The sequence below is a fragment of the Eleginops maclovinus genome, chromosome 13, assembly GCF_036324505.1.
Source record: "Eleginops maclovinus isolate JMC-PN-2008 ecotype Puerto Natales chromosome 13, JC_Emac_rtc_rv5, whole genome shotgun sequence".
NCBI lineage: Eukaryota > Metazoa > Chordata > Actinopteri > Perciformes > Eleginopidae > Eleginops > Eleginops maclovinus.
In genome coordinates this window covers 24,546,631-24,573,308 of record NC_086361.1, presented here as the reverse complement: position 1 = coordinate 24,573,308, position 26,678 = coordinate 24,546,631, and the positions used below count along the sequence as shown (strand labels likewise).

General features: G+C 45.3%; 1 protein-coding gene across 1 annotated transcript in view; it reads left to right on the top strand.

The window, feature by feature from the left end:
- The first annotated feature begins 18,817 nt into the window (after positions 1 to 18,817).
- The window catches only part of vps45 (vacuolar protein sorting 45 homolog), a 12,296-nt gene continuing 4,435 nt past the window's right edge, over positions 18,818 to 26,678 (top strand). Inside the window, exons 1-9 of the mRNA XM_063900009.1 lie at positions 18,818 to 19,072; positions 21,010 to 21,144; positions 21,236 to 21,296; positions 21,469 to 21,548; positions 21,746 to 21,814; positions 22,041 to 22,178; positions 23,463 to 23,573; positions 23,703 to 23,837; positions 24,119 to 24,232. Of these exons, the coding sequence (XP_063756079.1) occupies positions 18,980 to 19,072; positions 21,010 to 21,144; positions 21,236 to 21,296; positions 21,469 to 21,548; positions 21,746 to 21,814; positions 22,041 to 22,178; positions 23,463 to 23,573; positions 23,703 to 23,837; positions 24,119 to 24,232 (936 nt within the window). The 5' untranslated portion in view covers positions 18,818 to 18,979. The remainder of the gene's footprint in view (positions 19,073 to 21,009; positions 21,145 to 21,235; positions 21,297 to 21,468; positions 21,549 to 21,745; positions 21,815 to 22,040; positions 22,179 to 23,462; positions 23,574 to 23,702; positions 23,838 to 24,118; positions 24,233 to 26,678) is intronic.

Genomic DNA, 26,678 nt, shown 5'->3' with positions numbered 1-26,678 from the left:
GCTAATGTAGTCTATGCAGTCCTCCCGGCTCTGCACCCTGGCATCAATGGGTCTTTCATTAGCAAGATTGGCAGCCATGAACAAGAATGTCTGGAACTCACTCCATGTGAAGAGTCCTTCTCCTCCCAGGTTTTGCAAGGCCCGCTTCACAGCACGAACAGCTGCTTCTGCAGCTCCATCCCTGTGAGGAGAGTCTGCTGGGTGGATTTTCCAACTCCATTCTGTTCCATGCTTGGAAGCTTCATTCTCAAGCTCAGATTTTCCCAGTTGGTCCAGAAAGAGGTAGAGCTCTTTGAGGGCCGGTCTGGCTCCCACAAAGTTCTTTCCAGGATCTGACCACAGTTTCTTCGGATGCCCTCTAAGTGCTGTGAATCTCTGGTACGCCAGTAAGAAGCCTTCAGTTGACTGGTCACTGACAACATCTGTGTGCATAGCTCTGGATGCCATGCAGCAGAAGACAATTCCCCACACCTTGAGCTTGACTTTCTTTCTCACCTCGTCCTTGACTTCACAAGGTCCAAATAAGTCCACTGTTGTGTACTCAAATGGTTTGGCCGGTGTTATCCGCTCCAATGGAAGGTCTCCCATGATCTGCTGGCACTTTCTTGCCCGAGCTTTTCTGCATGTCACACAGCTGTCAACAATCTTCTGAGCCAGTTTCTGGCCTTTTATCACCCAGGCTCTGCTTCTCATCCGGAGTAGTGTGCCCGCTATTTCTTCATGGTTTGCATCATGGGCTTCTTGAGCTAGAAGCGTGGATATCCATGCATCATATGGTATAATTGGTACTGTAGTTTTGGCCTCGTTAAATATTTGGAATCTTCCTCCACAGAGCAAAAGTCCTGTGTCTTCCTCCTTGTACACGACAAGTGTGTTCAGTGTGGTGTCTGGAAAGGTTTCACCTTCTTGAGCCGCAAGGAATAGATCCCGGAGTGCATCTTCACATTCTGCAATGGTGAGTACAGCTTCTTCAGCTCGGGACGTTATCTCTGGTGTTGAAGGAATTCCCTCCCACTTTGGCTTGCTAGAGACTGAGGTCTTTGTCAGTAGTTTCCTCCACTTCTTTACAGCTCTCCATACCCAGGCGATGACTCTGGTCAGCTTGGTCAAATTGCTGAACTTGCTGATGTCAAGGATTCCCTCCATTGCAGAACCAGCTGGTACTCTCTGGAATTGGATCTTGGGTTCTTTTCCATCAGGGCTACTTTGCTGTGCATCTTCCTGGTCCCTGAGACTGGAGACTCTGGCATTGCAGTAAAAGAAGGGACATCACTTTGTTTTTTGACCTTGGTTCTGGTCAGTGCTGCTGTGAAAGACTTCCTTTGGAGCTGGTCTATGCCTTATTTGGCAAATGCAGCGACTTCTTTGGCTGACTTTTTTGGCCACTCTTCCACAGGGTCCTTCAGAAAGTCTGGTCCGTTCTGCCACACAGAATCCTCTTTAAGGTATTCTGGCCTTGCTCCTCTTGTTACGAGGTCAGCAATGTTCAGGTCTCCTGGGATCCACCACCAGTCTTCGACAGAGGTGGATTTCTGGATCTCTCCAACTCTGTTCGCAAAGAAGGTTTGATATCCATAGCTGTCTCTTTGGATTGCTCCCAACACAGTCCGACTGTCCAGCAGATGGAGCCATCGTTCGATTTCCATTCGGCTGTGTTTTTCAATGTACTTTCTGAGTCGTGCTGCAAAGACCGCTCCGCAGGTTTCAGCTTTCACTGGCTCTCCCTTTTGGTCCAATGGTGTGAGCTTTGCTTTGGATTCAGCCAGTCTGACTCGGATGCCTTGTTCAGTTTCCCATCTGAAGTACACCACAGCTCCATAGCTCTTGTCACTTCCATCAGAGAATGTTACTCCAAGGTTTTCCAATCCAATCGACTGGTGTGAGGCTTCTGTGGAAGGTGATTTGCCTAAGATGTGTGTATTCCTCCAACAGCAGGATGACTTCTTCCCTCAATTTTTCAGACAGAGGTTTGTCCCAAGTGTCTCTGGTCAGAGCTTTGCCTCCAGCTTCCTGAAATGCCTTCCTGACAAGAATAGCACCCTTCTGTTTGACAGGTGTGACAAGGCCTATCGGGTCATACAGGCTTGCTACTTGGCTTAGCAGTTGTCTTCTCGTCAGTGGGTTTGGAGTGTTCTCTCTCACCTCTTCACCAAGGAGATTTTGACCGACTCATTTTCCTTTTCCTCTTTGAGAAGTTGATTGATGCCATGAGGTAAAGTTTATCCTCTTCAACGAGGTATCCAATTCCAAGGGCTTTGTTGTCTCCTTCCCTCATCTGGTTTGGAAGAATGAGTATTCTGTTTTCCTCTGCTCCTTGTTCTCCTGGCACAACCTCCTGCCTCCCACTTTGGCCTGACCGGACCCAGGGCTCTTGGAAGAACCCGCCTGCCTTCAGGATCTCTTCAACTCTTTTGGTGTTCTGGTCCAGCTTTAGCAAGTCATTATGGGAGGTCAGGACATCGTCGAGATAAGCATCCTCATCAAGGATCCTACGTTCCTCCTCCAGGTGAGCAAACATGGGCAGCTTTGCTGTCTCCCTCATGGCCAGCTGTGCAATGCACCCTGCTGGTCGATCGCCAATGTTGACTCTGGTGATGGCATACTCTTCGATCTCTCCCTCCTCAGTGTCTCTCCAGAGAAATCTGTGGAGGTGCATCTCCAGGTCTTCCAGCCACACAGAATTGTATATTTTCTTGATGTCGCCAAGGGCAGCATGGACACCTCCTCTGAACCTGAGTAGTACTGCTCGGATGGGATTGAGGACATCAGGCCCCTTCAGCAGAAGGTCATTCATGCTGAGCCCTTTAAACTTCTGGCTGCTGTTCCATACCAGTCGCACGGGTGTTGTGAGCGAGTGCGAATTTGGTGCCACCAAGTGGCTGACATACCATACTGGTCCTTTCCAGCTTGCAGTGATGTCTTTGGTGAGTTTCTTTGCTGCTCTTCTCTCCACCATCTCATGGACTTGAGCTGTGTATGCCATTCTCCACTCTGGCTCTTTTTTGAGTTGTTTCTCTGTCCTCAAGAAAGTGGCATCCACCCCACTCATGTTGTTGGGAAGGGAACTTGGATCTTGAATCCAGGGATACTTGGTGTCCCAGTGTGGTCCATCACTGTGCGCATCTGCTCTGATGTAGGTTAGCCCTTTCCTTATGATCTCCAGCTCTCTTTCTTCACTCAGAGTCATTTCCTTGCCTCCTGGTTGACAGTTGCCGCACCGGCGTCCTCCACACTTTGGTTCGCAGGCTGCTCCAATGCTGTCCCATCTCCACCAGTCCAAGAACTTTTTGCCAGCAACCGTACTTTTGGTTTCAGCTTTGAACTCCTGTGCTTCAGTGATTTCTTGATACTTCACTGCTGCGGTTCTCATGGATCGCGCAAAGTGTGTTTTAGATGTATGCGCAGCCATATCCACCTCTTCAAAGAGGTCTGGATGCGCTCCACCAACCGTCTTTCCTAATGGGCTTTCCCAAAGGACAAGGTCCCCAATCACCTTCACTCTTTGTGGAGCAAGTCTTCCTTCCCGGTGACTGATGAGTAGCTCAATGTGCTTTGGTCTTTTGAGCTCTTCCAGGTTGGTTCCTGGGAAGAATTTTTTGAGTTGCTCTGGTTTGATTACTCTGTGCACTTTGGCGATTTCATCCAAGCCATAGCAGACAAGCTCATGAGCTCTCTCCGTGCCGTTGGGTGTCTTGACCCTCACTCTGAGTGAGTATCTTTTGGTTTTCACCTCCATGGCCATCCCTCCGACTCCATGGACGATTAGCGTGATGTTTTCACTTAGCAGGTTCAATCTCCTGGCAGCACTGTGGGTGACGTAGTTGGTGTCTGATGCTAAGTCAATGAGAGTTCCAATCTTCTGTCCTGCATTGGCAGTTACCTCTAACAGCATTAGAATGACTGGTAGCTCAGGTGCTCTTGACGCCACCGCTCCACGTTGATCCTTCACAACACAGTTGGCCCTTGCAGTGGTGTTGGTAAAAGCTTTCCTGAATCTTTCTGCCATTTCCGGAGTGAGTTCAGACATCAATTCTACTTGCTCCTCTGTGAGCTTTTGCTTTCTCCAGGTGGATTTTCCTCCATCAGATTCCTTCATCTTGAAGTCTCCCCTTGAGCAAAGAAAGAAATGGTGGTCCGAAGAGCTCCCTTTTTTACAGTCCCTGTTCCTGCACAGGTAAGTGTCTTTACAGTACTCATCTTCTCATGACAGACTAAGCATCGCTTGCATGCTCCCAACTTCTCCACAGCACTCAGCTTCTCGCCAGGCTTCAGTTCTTTAAACTGCTTGCAAAAGAAAATCTTCTCCCGGTGCTTTTCATCTCCACAGATAATACATCCTCCCCTCCTTGTGGAACGTGTGGAGGCATACTTCTTGTCCAGGTAAGTAAGTTTTCTTTCAGGCTTTTCACTCACACTAAGCTAGTTCAGTCTCTCAAGAATTTCCTCTTGGGTCTTCAGGAATCCAAGAAGGCTGTCGAAGTGAGTGTCTGGGGTCACGCCATTTCTTGGGTTGACCATGAATACCAGCCAGTCTCTCTTCATATTGTCTGGCAGCTTGCTCTCTATGGATCTTATCACCAGAGGATTCTTTATGGCTCCAGTGTTTCCGAGCTCTGTGAGATCGTTCAGGGCCTTCTCAATGGTTTGAGTCATGTCCATGACTTTCCTTGGCTGGTTTGCTCTTAAAGCAGGACATTTCTCCAGATCTTCAATTATCTCCAGGGCAATTGTAGACTTGTTTCCATACCTGATCTCCAGCACTCTGAACATATCTTCAGCAGTGTTGTAAGTAGGCAGGCGCAGGTCCCGGCAAATTCTCTCCTCAACGCTGTCCAGGAGTTGGAACTTCTTTGCCTCTACTGAGCCGGTCGGCTCCCCCTGCCTTTGCAGGTTCTCCCAGTCCTTCCTCCATCGATGGAAATTCCTTTTGAGTCCGTCGAACCTGGGTAGACTGGTTGGTTTTATTTTTACTATTGGTTGATGAGCTGGCACAGGCAGTGGTGGTGTTCTTTGTCTTCTCTCCTCTTCTGCCATTCTTTGTGCTGTGAGAAATTCTGCTCTCCTCGCTTCAAGGCTGGTGTTTAGAGCTTTCAGCTCCTTCACTCTGTCCTCCAGACTTGCCTTCTGTAATGCTGGAATCCACATCTCCCACTCTGATAGGCTTGTAGCGGCACCTTGGATTTGCGTCTTCACACTGTCCCACCGTAGCTCATAGCCATCTCTACTCAGGGCGGAGACAGGTATTCCCTGAAGTCCCTCACAGGCTGTCTCTGCCTCTTCTATTGCAGCTCCGATCTCACCTTCCCCATATCTGGGCCAGAGGTTGTTTTGGACTGTTTTTCGGACTTCATCCAGTTTTGCATCGCACTCCTCCATTACCTTTTCCAGGTCTGTTTGCTGCTGCTCGTCCAGCTTGACTTCTTCACCTTCATCAGTCTCAGCTTCAAGGTCTGCCAGTAGGCCAGCCCTGTAGCCATCATTCGTTTCCCCGATGTTCCTTGCCAGTGACGTGAGCTCCTTGAACTCCTCTTGTAGTTCAGTCTTTGTCAAATTTCCTGACGTTCTGCTCAGGAAGTTGGCTTGTTTGGTGAAGGCACTTCTAGCCAAGGTCCTCTCTTGCTTCAGCTGTTTCACTGTTTTTCCAAGAGCTTCCTTCGCCATTGTTTCCCAGTCAATTCTCCCTTTGCAATGACAGCTTTCCTTTCTTCAGGCTTTAATCCTGGGGTCTTCACTGCCACGCTGGATATAAGCTGGTTATCAACTGTCAAGTTATCCAGATGTTAAGATTCAGATTCAGCTCTGCCCAAACTTGAAAACGGCTTGTTCAACACAAATGATGCAAGGGGACAACTCTGTTCCGTTCTGGTGATTTATTTTCTTTCAGATTGATGGCACAAAGTGAAATTCCAGAGGAAGAATAGGTTGATAACCTTTAAGAAACAAAAGTATGCATCAGTACGCATCAATCCTGATCATTAAACTAAACATCTCATTTAAATTCAACACAGATCAAACTCAAACAGAAACAGCAAACAAATGATTCTTTCAAACTAAATATTTGAAGTCCATACCAGTTGCGTCTGTGGTTGAACATGAGCTGTCAGTAGGCTGAGGAGACCGAGCAAAGAGGGCTCGCCAAGCTAACTCCAAACATTTTATACTCATGCTTGATTAGAGGTGCGCAGGTGAAATCGGTCCCTCCAGAAACATGGGTTGCATCCTGTCTGCTGAGTGTCTGGGTGAGCTCTCTCTGCCCCCTTCAGGCCTGGAGTTCCTCCACAGATGCTGGTCCTATGCTCACACTTGTTTGACGCCACAAGTATATTAGAGTATATTAGAGTATTAGAGTATTAGAGTATATTAGAGTATTAGAGTATATTAGAGTATATTAGAGTATTAGAGTATATTAGAGTATTAGAGTATAATAGAGAGTAATAGAGTATAGTAAAGTATATTGAGTACCTGGTGGCGGGCGAAGTGCTGCTGGTAGCAGTTGTTGGAGCGCATCACTCGGAGGCAGTACTGACACAGGAAGTGTTTGGAGTCTGAGTGAAGCTGCTGGAAGTGAGACCAGACGTCTGCGTAGAAGGACGACCTGAAGCCACACACCTACAGCACGCACACACACAGAGTGAGCAATCTCAGATGCATGTGTGTTATATATAAAGACACACACAGATATATCACCTGGCAGACGTAGGGCATCTCTCCAGGTCTGTGAGTGCTCTTCATGTGCCACAGGAACGCTGCCTCGCTCACAAACTCCAGCTCACAGATCCTACACTTCACTGCACACACACATGATCAGGAGGGGTAACTGCAGCCAGCAGCAGGATTTATGACGAGTGTGTGTGTGTGTGTGTGTGTGTGTGTGTTACCTGTGGACTGGTGCTGGCCGTGGACAGCCTCCATGTGCTGCTGCAGTTTGAACTCTGACGGTAGGTGACGGAAACAGTGAGGACATCTGAAACTACCAGAGCGACCTGCGGAGGAGACGTGCTCCTTCATGTGAGACATCAACCTGCAGACAGGCAGACAGACAGACAGACAGACCATAAGTCTTTATCCTATTTTCAGGGTCCTTTAAAGAGTCCTCTCCTTCTACCCGGTGAGGTCACTATGGCACTGACCGGGTGTTGTTGCGCAGCGTCTTGGGGCAGTGGATGCAGCTATACGGTCCGGTGAACTTCCCGTCCGGCGCTTCAGGTTTCACATCTCCTCGGCCGGGGGCGGAGCCATAATAAAAATCCTCCACCATGATCACCAGCTTCCCCTGAGGGGGTTCGGAGGGTGGGGGCTCAGGGGGAGGGCTGCAGGGGGTGACGGGGGGAGGTGGGCTGAAGCCGTCAAACAGGAAGTCATCAGACGGTTTGTGGCTGGTCGTCTGCAGCACTTTCGCCTGAAGAGACACAGGAAGTACTCTGTTATAAAGACCTGCAGGAGAGAGTCCTGAACCCTGACTCAGCATTGAGTCCTGAACCCTGACTCAGCATTATGAGTCCTGAACCCTGACTCAGCATTATGAGTCCTGAACCCTTTTCCCCATTCAACAAAAACACACACAAGAAATGATGTTTCACTCCAACTGGAGCAGATTTATTTGAAACATTTAACCAACACGATATACAAGAAAGCCACATTCTAAAATCAACACTGGCCAAACATGACGTCCTGGGTGTTACAATATTCTGTCGTGCCACTCCTTCAAACAGTTTTTTCTTGCAGTGAGGCATAGAGGGACCTCAGTACATAGGTGTCTTCACCCTTGATTGGGTAGCATCTTCCCCATATTACATGGGCATGCATGTGAGCAGTGGTGAGAGTGTTGCTGCGGAGCCTTCAGCAAACTCCAACATCTCTGCTGCCAGCTGCTCCCTGAAAGACTTCTGGCTGAGTGGCTTTGTCCGGCTAGGGTCATTCCTCATCTTGCACAGCTCCTTGTGGAGAATGAAGCTGTTCACCACTGCAATGTCCATCAAATGGAAAAAGAAAGCCTTGTACCATTTCATTGTTTTGTGGTGAACGCTGTAGTAGCCAATCAAAGAGTTGCACACATCCACGCCGCACACGCTCCGAGTGTAGTCTACTACAGCGCCAGGAACAGGAACAGCCTCAGTCTGCCACACACCAGCCTCTTTCACTTTCCGCCGGATAGTCTGTCCACTGAAGGCCTCATGCACTGTGGAGCACATACACACCTCACAGGGGTCGATCCACTTGACGAACAGGAGTCTGCCTCTCCTTATCCACCGCAGATCTCCCCTTTCAGCCTTTATCGGGAGGTCAATCAACTCAGTCTGTGGAAAACCACTTCGATTTTTTCGAATGGTCCCACAACAGCCAATGTTTTTTGTGGACAAATCCCCAAAGAGGGCAGGGCTGGTGTAGAAGCTGTCCACAAAAAGTGTGTAGCCCCCATCGAGCAGAGGAAATGGCATGAGGTTCATCACTGAGGAGTAGCTGAGGGCCTGGCCTGTGGTGGAAACTCTCTTCTCCGTGCACACACAGAAATTCCAGGTGTACGCCGTTGAGGAATCCGCCAGCACCAACAGTTTGTACCCCCCCTTTATGGGCTTGTCCCTCATGTACAGTTTCCTGCTGATGCGGGTTTTGGATCCCACCATCCTCTCCTCGATGGAAATGTGCTTTGCAGGCAGCAGTTATATCCGTGTACAGGGGCTTGATCTTGAAGAGTCTGGCGTACTCGGCGGTGTTCCTCATGCGCTCGTTTTCCTCGTCTTCTTCCGGGTTGCTCAGGTGCAGCGACCACAGGATGGCTTCAAAGCGTTCCTGGGACATTTTCCTAGATGGGAAAGGGAGCCATATGGCCATTTCGTCCTCCAGTAGTCCGATCTGTGGTGGACGTGGACGAGGCCGGTGAAAAGGATAATGGCCAGGAAAATATAAAGGTCCCTCACAGTCAGCGCTTTCCAAGCATACTTCTTCCCAGCCTCTGATCTCTTCAGCACGTTTGCATTTGTGTTGTCAAGGAGGGTCTGAACCACGGACGCGCTGAAAAACAGTCTGAAAAGGGGAAGGGGAGACCATGCTGCCGTGGTGTCAAAGGTTGGGCCTGGGACCCTGACCGGCATGAAGCTCAGGGGCTCTGGTGTGTGGTCTTCCTCCTCTGTGTTGTGCCACCTGGGGTCTTCCTCTGTTGTTTTCGAAGGGGAAAACCCTCCTCGGCCACGCTTCCTGGGTTTTGCTGGTTGATTTGACGCTCTTCCTTTTCTTTTGTACAGCGTCTCACTTGGTGATTCGGAATCAGATGAGGAAGGTGATGGCTGAGAAGGGGGAGCAGAAGCCCGGCGAGTGGAGCGGCCTAGCTGGGGCTGAGAGACGAGTTGAGGTGTGGATGGTCTTTCACGTGGCTGAGGGAGAGGGGCCAAAGCTGGAGCAGAAGCCTGGCGAGTTGAATGGCCTAGCTGTGGCTGAATGGGGGGTGGGGTTGATGGCCATGGATCAGTGGAAGCAGACATTGATGGCTGTGAGGGTGGGGCAGATGGTGGTCCAGAAGCAGCTTCAGGCTCATATTCCTCATCACTGTGAAAACAAACAGATGAATTCACTATACTTTTGAAATGTCACTCCAAACAGACCTAACACTATATGGATGTTTTGGTAAAGAGTGTGAATTTACTAATTTACTAACGGACTAAAATAAGTCATCGATACAGAGAGAGATTACATACCTCTTCGGTGGTGGAAGACCATAATCTGAGTCACCACTGTCCGGGTGTAGTTCTGGCGGCAGGAGGTCCTCGTCAACCGACGAAGAGTCAACAGGTAACATACCTGCCCCGCTATCATCAGCCACAATGGCCAGCACCTCCTCAGTGGTATTAGGAGTGGTACAAGTCTTCTGCAAAGAAATCACCGCTCTGTGATCCGTGATAATGGTGAGCCAGCTGCAAGTCAGACTTTCTCCGTTACGCAGGGACCTATCTCTGGGTGACTGACACCTCTGTGTAACCATTAGAGCAGTTCATAAGTCAATGTAAACATTACTATTGGTCAGTCAGAATGACTAGTAGAGAGCACGCCCTGGTCCAGATGCTCCGACCTGCTAAACTATATACCCAGTTTATTACAAATAAATAATGATGTAGTACGAGTAGGGATGCACCGACACATCTGTGAGATATCAGCATTGGCCGATGTTAGCCCCACTTACCACCATCGGCACATCGGTAAATAATCGCTGATGTTTATGTATTGCTATGTGACCGAGAGAAGTTGCGTTAGAGTCGTTGTTTTTAAATCTGACGGACCAAATCTTAAGTCAGGGCATCATTTGGAAGGATTACAACAGTGACTGTAGGTCTGCCGTAACTTTAAAGTCATTCGGGGGGGGGGGGGGGGCGGGTTGGGGCGCGTCTCCTCTTTTCCTGCTCCTGTTGCACATTTAAATTTCCCTGTGGGACCAATCAAGGGATTCTGATTCATTATGAGTCCTCAACCCTGACATGAGTCAGCATTATAAGAGGCGCGTTATAAGACACTAGTCAGCATTATGAGTCCTGAACCCTGACATGGGTCAGCATTACGAGTCCTGAACCCCGACACTAGTCAGCATTATGAGTCCTGAACCCTGACATGAGTCAGCATTACGAGTCCTCAACCATGACACTAGTCAGCATCGTGAGTCCTCAACCCTGACACTAGTCAGCATTATGAGTCCTGAACCCTGACATGAGTCAGCATTATGAGTCCTGAACCCTGACATGAGTCAGCATTATGAGTCCTGAACCCTGACATGAGTCAGCATTACAAGTCCTCAACCATGACACTAGTCAGCATCGTGAGTCCTCAACCCTGACACTAGTCAGCATTATGAGTCCTGAACCCTGACATGAGTCAGCATTATGAGTCCTGAACCCTGACATGAGTCAGCATTACGAGTCCTGAACCCTGACATGAGTCAGCATTACGAGTCCTGAACCCTGACATGAGTCAGCATTATGAGTCCTCAACCCTGACACTAGTCAGCATTACGAGTCCTGAACCCTGACATCAGTCAGCATTATGAGTCCTGAACCCTGACACTAGTCAGCATTACGAGTCCTGAACCCTGACATCAGTCAGCATTATGAGTCCTGAACCCTGACACTAGTCAGCATTACGAGTCCTGAACCCTGACACTAGTCAGCATTACGAGTCATGAACCCTGACATGAGTCAGCATTATGAGTCCTCAACCCTGACACTAGTCAGCATTACGAGTCCTGAACCCTGACATCAGTCAGCATTATGAGTCCTGAACCCTGACACTAGTCAGCATTACGAGTCCTGAACCCTGACACTAGTCAGCATTACGAGTCATGAACCCTGACATGAGTCAGCATTACGAGTCCTGAACCCTGACATGAGTCAGCATTACGAGTCCTCAACCATGACACTAGTCAGCATTATGAGTCCTGAACCATGACATGAGTCAGCATTATGAGTCCTCAACCCAGACACTAGTCAGCATTATGAGTCCTGAACCATGACATGAGTCAGCATTATGAGTCCTGAACCCTGACACTAGTCAGCATTATGAGTCCTGAACCCTGACATGAGTCAGCATTATGAGTCCTGAACCCTGACACTAGTCAGCATTATGAGTCCTGAACCCTGACATGAGTCAGCATTATGAGTCCTGAACCCTGACACTAGTCAGCATTATGAGTCCTGAACCCTGACACTAGTCAGCATTATGAGTCCTGAACCCTGACACTAGTCAGCATTATGAGTCCTGAACCCTGACACTAGTCAGCATTAGGAGTCCTGAACCCTGACATGAGTCAGCATTAGGAGTCCTGAACCCTGACATGAGTCAGCATTAGGAGTCCTGAACCCTGACATGAGTCAGCATTATGAGTAGTTAACGTTGCTTCACTTAAGATTAAACATGGACATTTGAACTCACAGCGGGGGGGCGGGTGTTGGAGCTCCTCCTCCTGGACTTCTTCCTCTTGTCTCTCCTCCGGAAGACTTTTTTCCTCTTCAGGTTCTCCAGACTCTGAGCAACCTCCGAACTGCACAGCTGCAGGGGGGGAGGGGGGGTTAGAGAAGAGAGATGTTGGGGGGAGGGGGAGGGCAGGATGTCTGATGTCACAGCGGAGGGGGCGGGGCAAAAGGATGTGTGATGTCACAGTGGAGGGGGCAGGACTTACACACAGGAATCCTCGGAGCTCGGTGATGAGTTTATACTGAGACTGGCAGACCCTGCAGTCGTGGGGGGGGACAGGTCCCAGCTGACCTGAGGACACAAAGCGGAGACATTAATTCATCTCTACTCATCTCATCCCCGCTCTTCTTTTAGCGCCAAACTCTAACTCATGGGCGCATTGGACAGTCAAGACAAGAGTTGAAATGCTAGCAGCTAGTCGGCCTGACTAAATAACAGAGCTTATAGCTAACGGCCGTAAAGGCAAATGTTGCGGCTAGCTAAGCTAACGGTTAACGGATGCAATGCCTTGTTGAAGTTAAAGAGTTTAAATTTAAAATCAAACTGAGTAACGAACCTTGGTAGGGGGCTCTGTGAAGGGCTGCAGGTCTGCTGCCAGGGGGGCGCTTCGTCTGCTTTGGGTGGGTCCAATGTGGAGCCGGGGGGGTCCCTGATGCTGGGGGGGTTGTCCTTAATGATGTTAATGCTGTTTCTGGAGCTGGGGGGTTAGTCGGTGCAGAGACCAAGGTCCATGAGGGGTCTGTGGGGGGGGGGGTGGATGTGGCGATGCTGAACACCTTCTGAGCAGCTTCACCTGAAACCACACCTGCATCCCCCCCGGAGAGACGTTTAGAGAGAGAGACGGTCAAATCTGATGCATATTAATATTACAGATAATATACAGAGCCTGTTGTTGTTGTTATTATTTACCTAATATATATATAATTATGTTTCTCTCTTTCCTCAATATTTGCTCTAATGTTTCCAGATATGATGAATAAAGATTACATTTCTCTTGCCATGTTAATGTTTTGAGTTCTGAAGATGTTCTTTGCGGTCAGTAACTCATAAGTTAAAGGGCCTCCCTGCTTTAAGGAGCCTCCCATGGGAGCTGTTTACCTGTGATGATGGGGGGGTCAGCGGCTGCAGGACTGTGGATCTGGACTGAAGTGAAACCACTGGCTGAACCTCCGGGATGAGAGCGCAGCTTCAGCTCTGCAGCGCCGCCTGCAGGAACAACAGGTACACTGTCACAGGAGAGAAGACAGCTCCAACACGTCCTAAAGAGCCGCTTTATTCTGCACCATGGAGCGAGCAGGTCTGGATCAGAGGATCCTCCTCTCTTCTCTGAGTCACAGTTACTCTGCTCAAGTAGCATAGCTTAGCATAGAAGCTGGAAACCGATCGCCTGCCCCGACCAGGTTGTCCTGCAGCAGGTTCTTTTTTCATAGTTTTTGTTTTTTTAAGACTTTTTAAAAAAGAAAAATATAGTTTTCTCTAAACTTTCTTTGTATTTAAAAAATAAATAAAAACTTTTCAATTTTTTTTAAAATATTTCCCAAACCTTTTTTCATGTTTTTCAAAAATGTTATATTTAAAATTATAAATTAGATATACAGTGGTATGCAAAAGTTTGGGCACCCCTTAGGAAAACCACTGCATCAGTTTGTCACTTGCTGAGCTTTTGAAGCAGCAACTTCATTTTAACATATGTTATACCTTATGGTAACAGAAACATCTCAGTAGTGAAATAACTTTTATTGGTCAAACAGAAACATGTTTATGTGCATTCAAACAAAAATAGGCATGTGCATAAATTTGGGCACCCCTAAGAAATAATTCCATTAATATTTAGTATTGCCTCCTTTTGCTGCAATAACGGCCTGTAGACGCCTCCTGTAGCCACAGACAAGTCCCTTAAGCCTGGCAGGTGGTATTTTGGCCCATTCTTCCACACAAAACGTCTCCAGTTCAGTCAGGTTTCTTGGCCTCCGTGCATGGACAGCCTTCTTCAAATAAATCCATACATTTTCAATGATGTTAAGGTCTGGGGACTGGGATGGCCATTCCAGAACATTGTACCTGTGCTTCTGCATGAATTCCTTGGTGGATTTTGATCGGTGCTTAGGATCATTGTCCTGCTGAAAAATCCAACCCCGGCGTAGCTTCAACTTTGTGACTGACTCTAGAACATTCTTGTCAAGAATCTCCTGGTACTGTAAGGAATTCATGTGGCCCTCAACTTTAACAAGTTTTCCAGTACCTGTGCTAGTCACACAGCCCCATAACATGATAGATCCTCCACCAAATTTTACAGTGGGCAACAAGTTCTTTTCATTGAATGCAGTGTGTTTTTTTCGCCATGCATACCTGTTCATGTTATGACCAAATAACTCAATCTTGGTCTCATCTGACCACAGTATTTTGTTCCAAAATGCTTCTGGCTTGTCCAGATGTGCTTTTGCATACCTCATGCGACTCTTCTTGTGATTAACACTCAGGAAAGGCTTTTTGCACATCACCCTTCCAATGAGCTCTTCCTGGTGCAAAGTACGCTGGATTGTGGAACGGTGAACAACTACACCATCAGCAGCCAGATGTTGTTGTAGTTCTCTGGAGGTGGTCTGTGGCTTCTCTGTGACCATTTTCACCATCCTTCGCCTGTGCCTTTCCCCTATTTTTGTCGGCCTACCACATCTTTCCTTCACACGGACTGTTCCTGTGGCCTTCCATTTCACAACTACGTTTCTGACTGTGGAGACAGACAGTTTAAACCTGTCAGATAATTTTTTGTACCCTTCTCCTAATTTATAATGTTGGATTATCTTAGCTTTCAGGTCAGTGGAGAGTTGTTTTGAGGTCCCCATCTTGCCACTCCCTAAGAAAGAACCTAGGCCAGGCACAGCCAGCTATTACCTATGTTAAATAGCCTTTTTCATGATTGGTTCCACCTGTCTTTGTAATTGAAGGTCTAATGAGCTAATCAAAGCAATTTTATGCAGCAACCTGTCAGCTATAAATCCGTACAGGTGTTGAAATGAATGCTATTTATAAGGGTGCCCAAACTTTTGCACATCCCATTTTTTGCATTTTATTTTATTATAATAAAACTATGTAATGCTACCCTAAGAATTTTGGTCTGGAAAACACTAAAACGTCTACATCTTTGTAGGAAAACAAATGTTGTTGCTGTGATCTTCTATTATAAAGGAAAAGCAAATTGTCATGAAATCTCAGAGGGGTGCCCAAACTTTTGCATACCACTGTATAATAATATATAAAATATTATTTCATATTTTTTCTTATTTCCACTTAGATGTGGGTGACAGCTCCAGGAGAACCGAGCATTGACCAAATTTTAAACCAAATTATTTTTGGAACGAGGAACAGAGGTTGATCAGACGGAGAGTACTGACCTCCAGGCAGCAGGCGGACCAGAAGACCGTTCAGCCTGAAGCCCAGCGGAGCGCCTGGACACTATACACACACACACACACACACACACACACACACACACACACACATTAATACCTTCTCTGACAGGAACTCTGACTGACCTCGATAATGTTTAATAAAGATTCTGTACAACTTCATCAAAGTGGAGATCTGCTTAGAGCTGCGACCTGATGATAATTAACTGATTAGTCAGGCAACAGAAAGATTTATCTACCATTATTTTGATAACTTATTATACTTTATATCTTAAGCCAACACAAACTCTGATTCTAAATTCTCAAAGGTGATGTTTGCTGCTTCTAACTTCATAATGTTCTGAACAGACTGGAGAGGAGGGAAACAGGTTATTGAGTGCAGGTACCTTCAGTGCGCTGTGGTGTGGGGGGGGGCTGCTGCTGGCCACTGGGACTGGCATGGGGATGATTGTGACTGGGGGGAGGTCAGCTTCCTCCTCCATCAGACTGAACACCTCCAGATCTGTAGAGACAGAGGACCAGCTGTTACATCTGAGAGTTACTCCCTTTAATCAGTTCTGTTATTATTATTACAAAAGCTTTTCAAGACACATAAACGGCACGTCTTTGTTTTGTTGTATATTTATTATGAAGTGTTTTTTATATTTTAGCTTTTTAAAATAGTTGTTGGAATATTTTCACTCTTCGTTTTATTTCTCAGCTTCATTAATTATACTGTGTTTATATGTGCACCTTAAATACAAAGCACACTCCTTGTATCTGTAAACCAATAAAATTGAGGTTAGTGACAAAACTAGATCAGTTATCTCTGGTGCATGTGGCAAATTTGAAAAGATCCTTAAATAATTCAATGTTTTTCAAATCAGAGGCATAAAAAAAAAAAATCAGAAGCATGTTTGTCTTCACCTTCACCATCTTCCTCCTCTTCGTCATCATCATCATCATCGTCCTCTTCCTCCTCCTCCTCTTTGTGTCTCTCTGGTGACGGGGGCCACACCTCCTGCTCCTCTTCATCACACTCCATCAGCAGGTCAGCCCCTCCTGCTGCATACTGCACCTCCATCAGGTGTTCCCTGCAGACACAGACCATCTATTACTGTGATCTGTGACGCTATGCAATCTCTCATAACTATCCAACAGCTTCTACCAAACTACATTCTACACTTGTATTATTATTCACTGACAACATATTACTTATAAATACATATTTCATGAAACTAATTATAAATGTGTAGATTATTATTTTTAAAGTGTCTCCAGTAGTTTACCTATTAAATGTTATAATAAATAATAAAAATACAAATCTTATTTCATGACGTTCATTATTTTACACTGATTAGCCTGAATGACTGTTAGCTTAACTTTAGCTCTATAAGTGAAACCAAAGTTCAGGTAATTTTTCACTTTCACAAAGACAAGAAAATAAAATCCTGTATATAATTAAAGTAATTAAAGTAATTTAGAGCCGCGTTATTAACGTGTTTTCTGATCAATAACATCAGAACAAGAGAGTTAGCTCAGTCAGTTAGCATGCTAAGCTATTTAAAGCTCATTAAACACAGTGTAGCTACAGGGCAAGCTAACAAGATAACTGACTTTAAATTTACTTCACGAGGATTATCTCGATTTACGATATTCTTAGCAAACTGGTAGTTTTGTATTTTACTGTAGTTCTGTTTCTACCCCCCCCCCCCCTTCACTTGTACACTGAGCTACCACAGCTAGCATGCTAACAGCTAGCATGCTAACAGCTAGCCTAGCAGCTACTCCCTGACTTCACTAACGTTTACTTTGATATCCTTTTAAAGCAGCGGATTATAAATCTTCTTACCTTATGCTCACCTTCTATTTGTAGAATAAATACTTATTCCGGAAAAAGAATCACTTTAAATGCTTCGTTTCTCCAGAAATCACCAGAGATGTTCATGTGTTGAGAGACAATCTTTATATGGAGAAGTTAGCTGTTAGCTGCTAGTGACAGAGAGCACACGTTAAGGTCTACTTTGCGCTGATGTATCCCTCCGCCACTGCCCCGCCTCTACGCTGTGTTGAAGCAGCAGTACTAGCATAGGCGTCCTTTCTACTGGGGACGCTGGGGACATGTCTCTACCACTTATGGAAATAGTCAAGTTTGTCCCAACCACTTTGCATTAGGATCATTTGTTAAAAATGTTCTGAAAATAGCACAAAGAAGTGTACACTTTGCGTTTATCTGCACAAGAGAGCATGTACAATCTTTCTGAGTGTGTATCTGGTGACCAAGGATTTAATACCAACATCTGAATAGAGAATAGCGTTGCAGCAGCGTAGCATAGCTGAAGTAGTTGTTAAAAAACTATTGTAAGCATATGTATTTATATTTGTATATATTGCCTAATGTTAAGTTTTAAATTTGCAAAATCAATCAAACGTAGGTAAATTGTTCTTGATCATTTAAGATGCTTAAAGGAAACACCGTGTACATCACAGCCCTCCATAGGGGTTCATTTATTTAGTTACATCAAAGTTGTGCATCTCATCCCTTAAAACAGAAGCCTTATAGTTTATAATCAGAGGAATTATTAAGCTGTACTTCAAGATTGTTATGCAAAATAAATTGGAAGGCTTTTGTTTATCAACTAAGATTTGTTCAAACATATTTTCAACTTGAATTGGCAGAATTTATTAGAAGAATTTGGATGATTAACACATTAAACTGTGTGATATATATTTTTATGATGATAGCTTACACCGAGTACACGGTTGGGTCTACTTTGCGCTGATGTATCCCTCCGACACTTCCCCTCCTCGTCTCTGTTAAAGTAAATGAAGGCGGAGTGATATGCCTAATGGAGAATCTAAACTAATGTCTGTATGCTAACAATGACTAGCATTCTAACATGAAACACATTAAACTGGTCCCCCGTTTTAATAAGAGACGTTACAATGTCAAACTTCATATGCCGAGCAAAGCACGACTGGTTTTGACGTCGTATGGTACACTCTTATATACTAGCTTTAACATATATTTACTTATTATTTAAAGAAAGATGAACAGGTTTGGTTTAGTTAGCAGCAAATCAGATAGTTGTTTGTTAGCATCGGCTTCTGTTACTTAGGCGGATGTCCAGAGTAAAATACAGGATAAATCCGTTAAGTTAAGTGATACTATTATATATATTAATGCCACCTAGCCAGTGTATCCACGTTATTGTTCACAACCACATCTGGGTTTAATGTTAAGCCAGCTGCACAATGCTCCTTCTGGCTAACCATGAAATAGCAACTAACTGTGCCCAGTAGAACAACAATGACATTTATATTCAGTAAACAAAGTATAATAATAATGATAAAGGTCAGGACTGTTCGCACGGTATTCAAAACAGACTTTTTGTGCTGTAAAGAGAAGTTTATTATTCTGCTTCATTTAGCGCTTAACTCACAACGCTCACGTAAATACGTAACTACGTTGGCTCTGTGTATGCGGCGTGGTGACGTCACTGACCCGGAAGTAGCCGCGCAGCTGTGTTGTTGTCGCAGCTCAGCTGATCTTTGGGAGAGAATCAGCCTTCAGATAGAAACAGCTTTTATTGTTGTTTATATTATTATTAATTTGTTGTTGTTGTTTATCCGCCAACATGAATGTGACTCTGGCAGTGAAGCAATACATCTCTAAGATGATCGAGAGCAGCGGATCCGGGATGAAGGTCCTGCTGATGGATAAAGAGACGGTAATATAACTTTTAAATACACTAAATAATATACTTACTATGCTTAAGTAACATTTTGAGGTACTTGTACTTGATTATAACCATGTTATGCTACTCTGTACTTCTACTACCACTACCTTCAGTTGCTAGGCACATTAAGGTTCAAAGGTTTTATATGCACAGCAGATACAGCGTATTTGGCAATGAAAATCTTATATCCCAGGCTCCTCCAACAACTCAACATACACAGCGCAGATAAGATAAATACAATAGTGCAAAAACTAGACAAGAAAATATATACAATAACAACACTAAGGAAGTAAAATATATACAATAACAACACTAAGGAAGTAAAATATATACAATAACAACACTAAGAAGTACAGTATATACAATAACAACACTAAGGAAGTAAAATATATACAATAACAACACTAAGGAAGTAAAGTATATACAATAACAACACTAAAGAAGTACAGTATATACAATAACAACACTAAGGAAGTAAAGTATATACAATAACAACACTAAGGATGTAAAGTATATACATATGTAGAATAAATAGAAAGTATTTAAATACTTTACACTGTTGAATGAGGAGGTATAGACAGATGCATATATTACGTATACACAGATATGTATATGTATGTGTGTACTATAAACAGATGTGAGTAGACATTCACACAGCTCAGGAGTTCAGTAGTCTTATAGCCTGTGGTATAAAACTGTCTCTGAGTCTGGTGGTCTTGGTCCGGATGCTGCGGTACCGTCTGCCAGACGGCAGCAGACAAAACAGATTGTTGCTGGGGTGATGGGGGTCCTTTAATATCCTACCGGCCTTCTTCCTACACCGCTGGGTGTAGAGGTCCTCCATGGATGGCAGCTCCGTCCTGGTGATGTGCTGAGCAGTTTTCACCACCCTCTGTAGAGTCTTACGGTTGAGGGCGGTGCAACTGCCATCCCAGGCGGTGATGCAGCCAGTCAGGATACTCTCGATGGTGCACCTGTAGAAGTTGCAGAGTATCCTGGAGTCCATGTTGAACTTCCGCAGCCTGCGGAGGAAGAAGAGCCGCTGTCGAGCCGTCTTGGATATGACCCTGGTGTGATGTGTCCATGTCAGGTCCTCACTGATGTTTACCCCGAGGAACCTGAAGCTGCTGACTCTCTCCACAGGAGTCCCGTCGATGGTGATGGGTGTGTGTGCCTCTCTCTGCCTCTTCCTGTAGTCCACAATCAGCTCCTTTGTTTTGCTGACGTTGAGATGGAGGTTGTTGTCCTGGCACCAAGATGTCAGGGCTCTGACCTCCTCTCTGTACGCCGTCTCGTCGCCGTCTGTGATCAGGCCGATGACGGTCATGTCGTCAGCAAACTTGATGATGGCGTTGGAGCTGTGGGTGGCCACGCAGTCGTGCGTGAACAGGGAGTAGAGGAGAGGGCTGAGCACACAACCCTGAGGGGCTCCGGTGTTGAGGGTCAAGGTGGAGGATGTGATGTTCCCCATCCGCACTGCCTGGGATCTGCCCGTCAGGAAGCTCAGGATCCAGTCACAGAGGGCGCTGTTGAGCCCAAGGTCCCTGAGCTTAATGATGAGCTTGGAGGGCACAATGGTGTTGAATGCTGAACTGTAGTCAATGAACAGCATTCTCACAGAAGTGTACCTCTGGTCCAGGTGGGAGAGGGCAGTGTGGAGGATGAGGGAGATGGCATCATCCGTGGACCTGTTTGCTAAATTAGGATTACTGATGGTAAATATAATCCCCCTTAAATCAGACTGTAGTTCACCTGCAGTAAATCCAGCAGCTACCCTGCAGTATACAAAGCCATTCAAACTAGCTGCACCTTTACCAGCTCTGAGAACACTTTAATGATCAATCATTATAAAACATATCAGAGATATTATTCTGAAATGTGTGTGTGTGTGTGTGTGTGTGTGTGTGTGTGTGTGTGTGTGTGTGCAGACCAGTATAGTGAGCGTTGTGTACACTCAGTCTGAGATCCTGCAGAAGGAGGTCTACCTGTTTGAGAGGATCGACTCTCAGAACAGAGACAGCATGAAGCACCTGAAGGCCATCTGCTTCCTGAGACCCACCAAGGTAACCTGTCTGTCTGTCTGCCTGCTTGCCTTCCTGCCTGCCTGTCTGTCTGTAACCTGTCTTTCTGTAACCTCTCTGTCTGTCTCTGCAGGAGAACGTGGAGCATCTGATCCAGGAGCTGCGCAGACCCAAGTACAGCGTCTACTTCATCTGTGAGGCTCTGACACACACATCATACATCAGCAGGGGCCCGACACCCTGAACACACACTGCTTTATTCTCAGTGTGTAACCTGCCTCATTATATGGTGCGTGTGTGTGTGTGTGTGTGTGTGTGTGTGTGTGTGTGTGTGTGTGTGTGTGTGTACATGCGTGTGTGTTGCAGACTTCAGTAATGTGATCAGTAAGAGTGAGATCAAGGCTCTGGCTGAAGCTGATGAACAGGAAGTGGTGGCTGAAGTTCAGGTGAGGAAAACATCCCGCTATCATTCAATAGATAGAGACCCTGAATAAATAACAAACGTGTGTGTGTGTGTGTGTGTGTGTGTGTGTGTGTGTGTGTGTGTGTGTGTGTGTGTGTGTGTGTGTGTGTGTGTGTGTGTGTGTGTGTGTGTGTGTGTGTGTGTGTGTGTGTGTGTGTGTGTGTGTGTGTGTGTGCGCAGGAGTTTTACGGAGACTTTATCGCAGTGAACCCTCACCTCTTCTCCCTCAACCTGCAGGGAGTCGCCCGGGTGAGAATCTTTCTCTCCTTTAACCCTCAAACAGCAAGTTGACTTAAAGGGGTCCTGCACCATAAACGTGTGTGTGTGTGTGTGTGTGTGTGTGTGTGTGTGTGTGTGTGTGTGTGTGTGTGTGTGTGTGTGTGTGTGTGTGTGTGTGTGTGTGTGTGTGTGTGTGTGTGTGTGTGTGTGTGTGTGTGTGTGTGTGTGTGTGTGTGTGTGTGTGTGTATACTCCAGGGCCGCAGCTGGGAGCCCTCGATGTTGCAGCGCTGCGTTCAGGGTCTGACCTCGGTGCTGCTCGCTCTGAAGAAATGTCCCGTGATCCGCTACCAGCTGTCCTCTGACATGTCCAAACGCCTGGCCGAGAGCCTGAAGGTACACACGCACGCACGCATGCACACACACACACAGACTCACACACACCAGTGTTCATTTTGGCAGCTATTTTAGATTTAGTCTTAGCATTTAGACGAAAATGGTTATTAGTTTTAGTCACACTTTAGTCCTTTTTATCCTTCATAGCTTTAGTCCAGTTTTAGTCGATGGAATCATTACATTTTAGTCAAAATGTTCCTCTCTTTAAACTCATTCAGTTAGGCAAATACAAGTATCTGAGATTGGAATCAAGGTGACAGTATCAAGTGTTGAAACTGGTAAAGCCACATTTCCCTCTCTCAACACTCTGTGATATCTGGAGTCCTTCCCTTAGTTAGGGGATATCTCTAGACTCTCACATTGATGCTGCTGTGCTGTCCTTGCTGATCTGCTAAGGTGCATACTATCTATGTATACTAATATTATCATTCAAATATAGTATATCAGGAGTATCAAGCTCAGATTTGATCCAAATTATGTTATCACAACAGCTAGCCTAATATATATGCCTACCCGCCTTAGAGATAAGAAACCACACACATATCTTCCAGATAAATTGCTCTGTAATCTTAAGCTGCACTGACTGCAGTGTGACTGCATAGTTACTGCACTGCAACATTAGGCTGGAGGCCAGGCTCAGTCCTGAGCTAAAAAAGAAAAGAAAGATGTACTTTTATTAATCCCCGTGGGGAAATTCGATCTTCTGCATCTGACCCATCCTAGTGTTAGGAGCAGTGGGCTGCCATATGTACGGCGCCCGGGGAGCAGTGTAGGGAAGGGTGCCTTGCTCAGGGACACCACGGTAGCACTTGGTCTTTCAGGGGCTTGAACTGGTGACCTTCCGGTTCCCAGGCCTAATTTGTAGCCCTGCAGTAACCGTGTGTCTTCCTCTCCATATGTCTTGTCTTTTTTCCGACCAAAGCCTTTTTGCGCTGAAGACATCATCACGTGTATCTGAGGGATGTGAGTGACATGTGCAGATTCCCAGAATGCAGACTAATTCAACCAATGACAGGGATGGAATTCGGGGAAAATTAAATATCCTGCATTTTGAACGTCCGATAGTCCACCATTAACTCTTTAGTCCCGTCTCGTCTCGTCAACGAAAACAAAATATAAGTTTGGTCGTAGTTTTTATTATCAAAAATCTATTTTTAGCTCGTCATCGGCTCGTCTTAGTCATGTAAAAAAGGAAGTTGATGAACATTTTTCGTCATAGTTTTCATTTACAAAATTAACACTGTCACATACACTCTAAATAAAACACGTCTCCCACCCCCTTAGGGAATCATCACGAAGGAGTACGAGCTGTTTGACTTCAGGAAGACGGAGGTTCCCCCCCTGCTGCTGATCCTGGACCGCAGCGACGACGCCATCACCCCGCTGCTTAACCAGGTGACCAATCACATTGCAGCACACCGCTACATCACAGGGGGCTTGAATATATATTCATAAAGAAACAAATGGACACATATGAGCCAACCGGTTTATCAGTCGTGTGTGTGTGTGTGTGTGTGTCTGCAGTGGACGTATCAGGCGATGGTCCACGAGCTGCTGGGTCTGAACAACAACAGGATTGACCTGTCTCGGGTGCCGGGGATCAGCAAAGACCTGAAGGAGGTGGTCCTGTCTGCGGAGAACGACGAGTTTTACGCCAACGTGAGTCCCCGCCCAACAGCTGATCGAGAGAACGCTACAAACCGTTGATCTGCTCAGGTTCTGCTCAGAACTTCAGGAGAACAAGAACCACTCAGGAGCAAGGACTCACTCATGCAGCTCTGTTTAATCTACTGTGTGTGTGTGTGTGTGTGTGTGTGTGTGTGTGTGTGTGTGTGTGTGTGTGTGTGTGTGTGTGTGTGTGTGTGTGTGTGTGTGTGTGTGTGTGTGTGTGTGTGTGTGTGTGTGTGTGTGTGTGTGTGTGTGTGTGTGTGTGTGTGTAGAACCTGTACCTGAACTTCGGGGAGATCGGCACCAACATCAAGAGCCTGATGGAGGACTTCCAGAAGAAAAAGCCGAAGGAGCAGCAGAGGCTTGAGTCTATCAGCGACATGAAGGTGAGGGGTTAGATGCTGAGTGAGGGGGCGTCTAACTATGAAAGGCTGTGTAGGCCAAAATGTAAACTCACCTCGCACACACACTACTGAAAATGTAACGTTGCACACACTAATGAAAATTCTCAGTAGGGAATGTGCATGTGTTTCCCCTGTGTGTGTGAGGGGGATTCTTGCTGTAACGGAAGTCATTGTGATGTAACGGAAGTCATTGTGATGTAACGGAAGTCATTGGTAACGGAAGTCATTGTGATGTAACGGAAGTCATTGTGATGTAACGGAAGTCATTGTGATGTAACGGAAGTCATTGTGATGTAACGGAAGTAACAAAGATTGAAGTATAATGCTCGTCTGGTTGCAAGTCGCCATTAAAAACAAGAAGAAAAATACTGAAGCAGAAGGTCCAGTTGAGCATGGATTTATAGAGAACCAGCACCGCAGTCGTAGGCTGGACCCTGTACCGAGCGGTCTACAAGCTTAGACAGTCTGGTCTATCGAGGTGTTCGGCAGCGCAGCTTGTGAGGTCGCCTAGCAACCCACTAGCAACAAGCTAACAACCCACTAGCAACAAGCTAACAACCCACTAGCAACAAGCTAACAGCCGAAATTGAGCCTGTTTTTTTTTTTTACCATTTATTGAAGTGATTGATATCTCAGGCTGAGAGGACAATGGCCAGGTAAATAAGGTAGATTAAGCTGTGTACTTCCAGCCAACAGTTATGTTAACATTAGTTAGTTAACAGTAAGTCAAATATAAGGAAGTAACCAATGTGTGTAAACAAACGTTCCAACGCAGAGGCTGGGCAAAAGCAACGTTCACATAACACTGAACACAGCAGCAAAGCAGTGTCTTCATTATGAGTTACTATGCTAGAAATATCGATAAAAACATACTTCATAAACATCAAGGTGATCAACCCTCACTGTTGTTGAGATGTTATACTCTTCATGTCACTAATTTAAACGTGATTAAAGCGTTACATTCATTACTGGACTCCAGTTGTGACCAACTTCAGTCAAAAACACGGACGACAGAGTGTATATATAAAATATATGTATATATATATAATTGTCCTGTTGGGTTCCAGTTGGCCTGCTGGGTGCACGATGACAGGGTCAAGCCAGCCTCGTCTTCGGAAAACATAGTCAATCGTTGTTTTGCAGTGCGCGTATATCCTATGCATTACGGTAGAGGCCTGTAAAAACTGCCTTCAAAATAAAAGTGCTAACGCTTGTCAATAACGAAGGCAAGAAATCCTAAATTAAGAACTTTAGAATGAATAATGGAATCAATAATAATTTACTACCACATAACTGAGTGAATACTTTCTCAATTTTAAAATGTAAGGATACATTTATGAAGACATCTTATCTTAACATTGAACTTTCCATTTCCACTGGGTCACCAATCGGTGTTGATAAAAGGCCATCACAGAAAGTCACTCCAAAATTAACATGACATTCTGTCCTTAATCAAAGACTAATTTCACTCATGGGTGGTAGACCACCTCAGAGAATATCAGGACATTCTGATGTGGTTTTTCAAAATAAAAGCCCTTCAAATGTATTATTAAAGCAATATTTTTACTCATTTTCAGATTAGGATTAAAAGAAAACTGTGTGTTGCCGGGAACTCATTTCACTTCAGAGGGATAGAACACCACCTCAGAGTGTCACTCAGACAATATCAGGACATTCTGATGTGGAACTTCAAAATCAAAGCTCTCTAAAATGTGTTGTGTAATTTTCATTTACAGAGAGATTATTTTCTCACACATAAGCATTACAGATTTATCAAACATATTTAGACAGAGAGGAACGATAATAGACAGACAGATGGACATAATGTATGTCTGCCTAGCTTTCTGTCCATCCATCTGCCTATCTCTCAGTCTTTCATTCAATCTGTATGTCTACTATCCTCTGTCTAAATATGTTTTATAAATCAGTAATGGTTTGGAGGATGCGAAGAGGAGGTAGAGGGAAGTAGAGGATTTCAATTATGGACAATTATTGAATAAATATATAGTGGTGTTCACAAGGAAGCAGTGATTAAAGTTAATAATACATGAAATGTATAATCATTTAAAAAGTCACTCACAACTTTCAATGTTATCAGTTAGGGTAAGAAAATGACCTCTGTAATGAAAATCACACAACACATTTTAGAGAGTTCCACATCAGAATGTCCTGATATTTTCTGAGTGACATTCTGAGGTGGTGTCTATCACTGTGAAGTGAAATGAGTTCCTGACAACACACCGTTTCCTCTTAATCCTAATCTGAAAATGAGTAAAAATATTGCTTTAAGACATTTTGAAGGGCTTTCATTTTGAAATTCCACACCAGAATGTCTTGAATAACCTGTGACAATTGGTCTATCACTTTGATGTCAGATTGGACTTTGAAAATGCATTCCTTATTATTAAATTTGACTTATTCTACACAC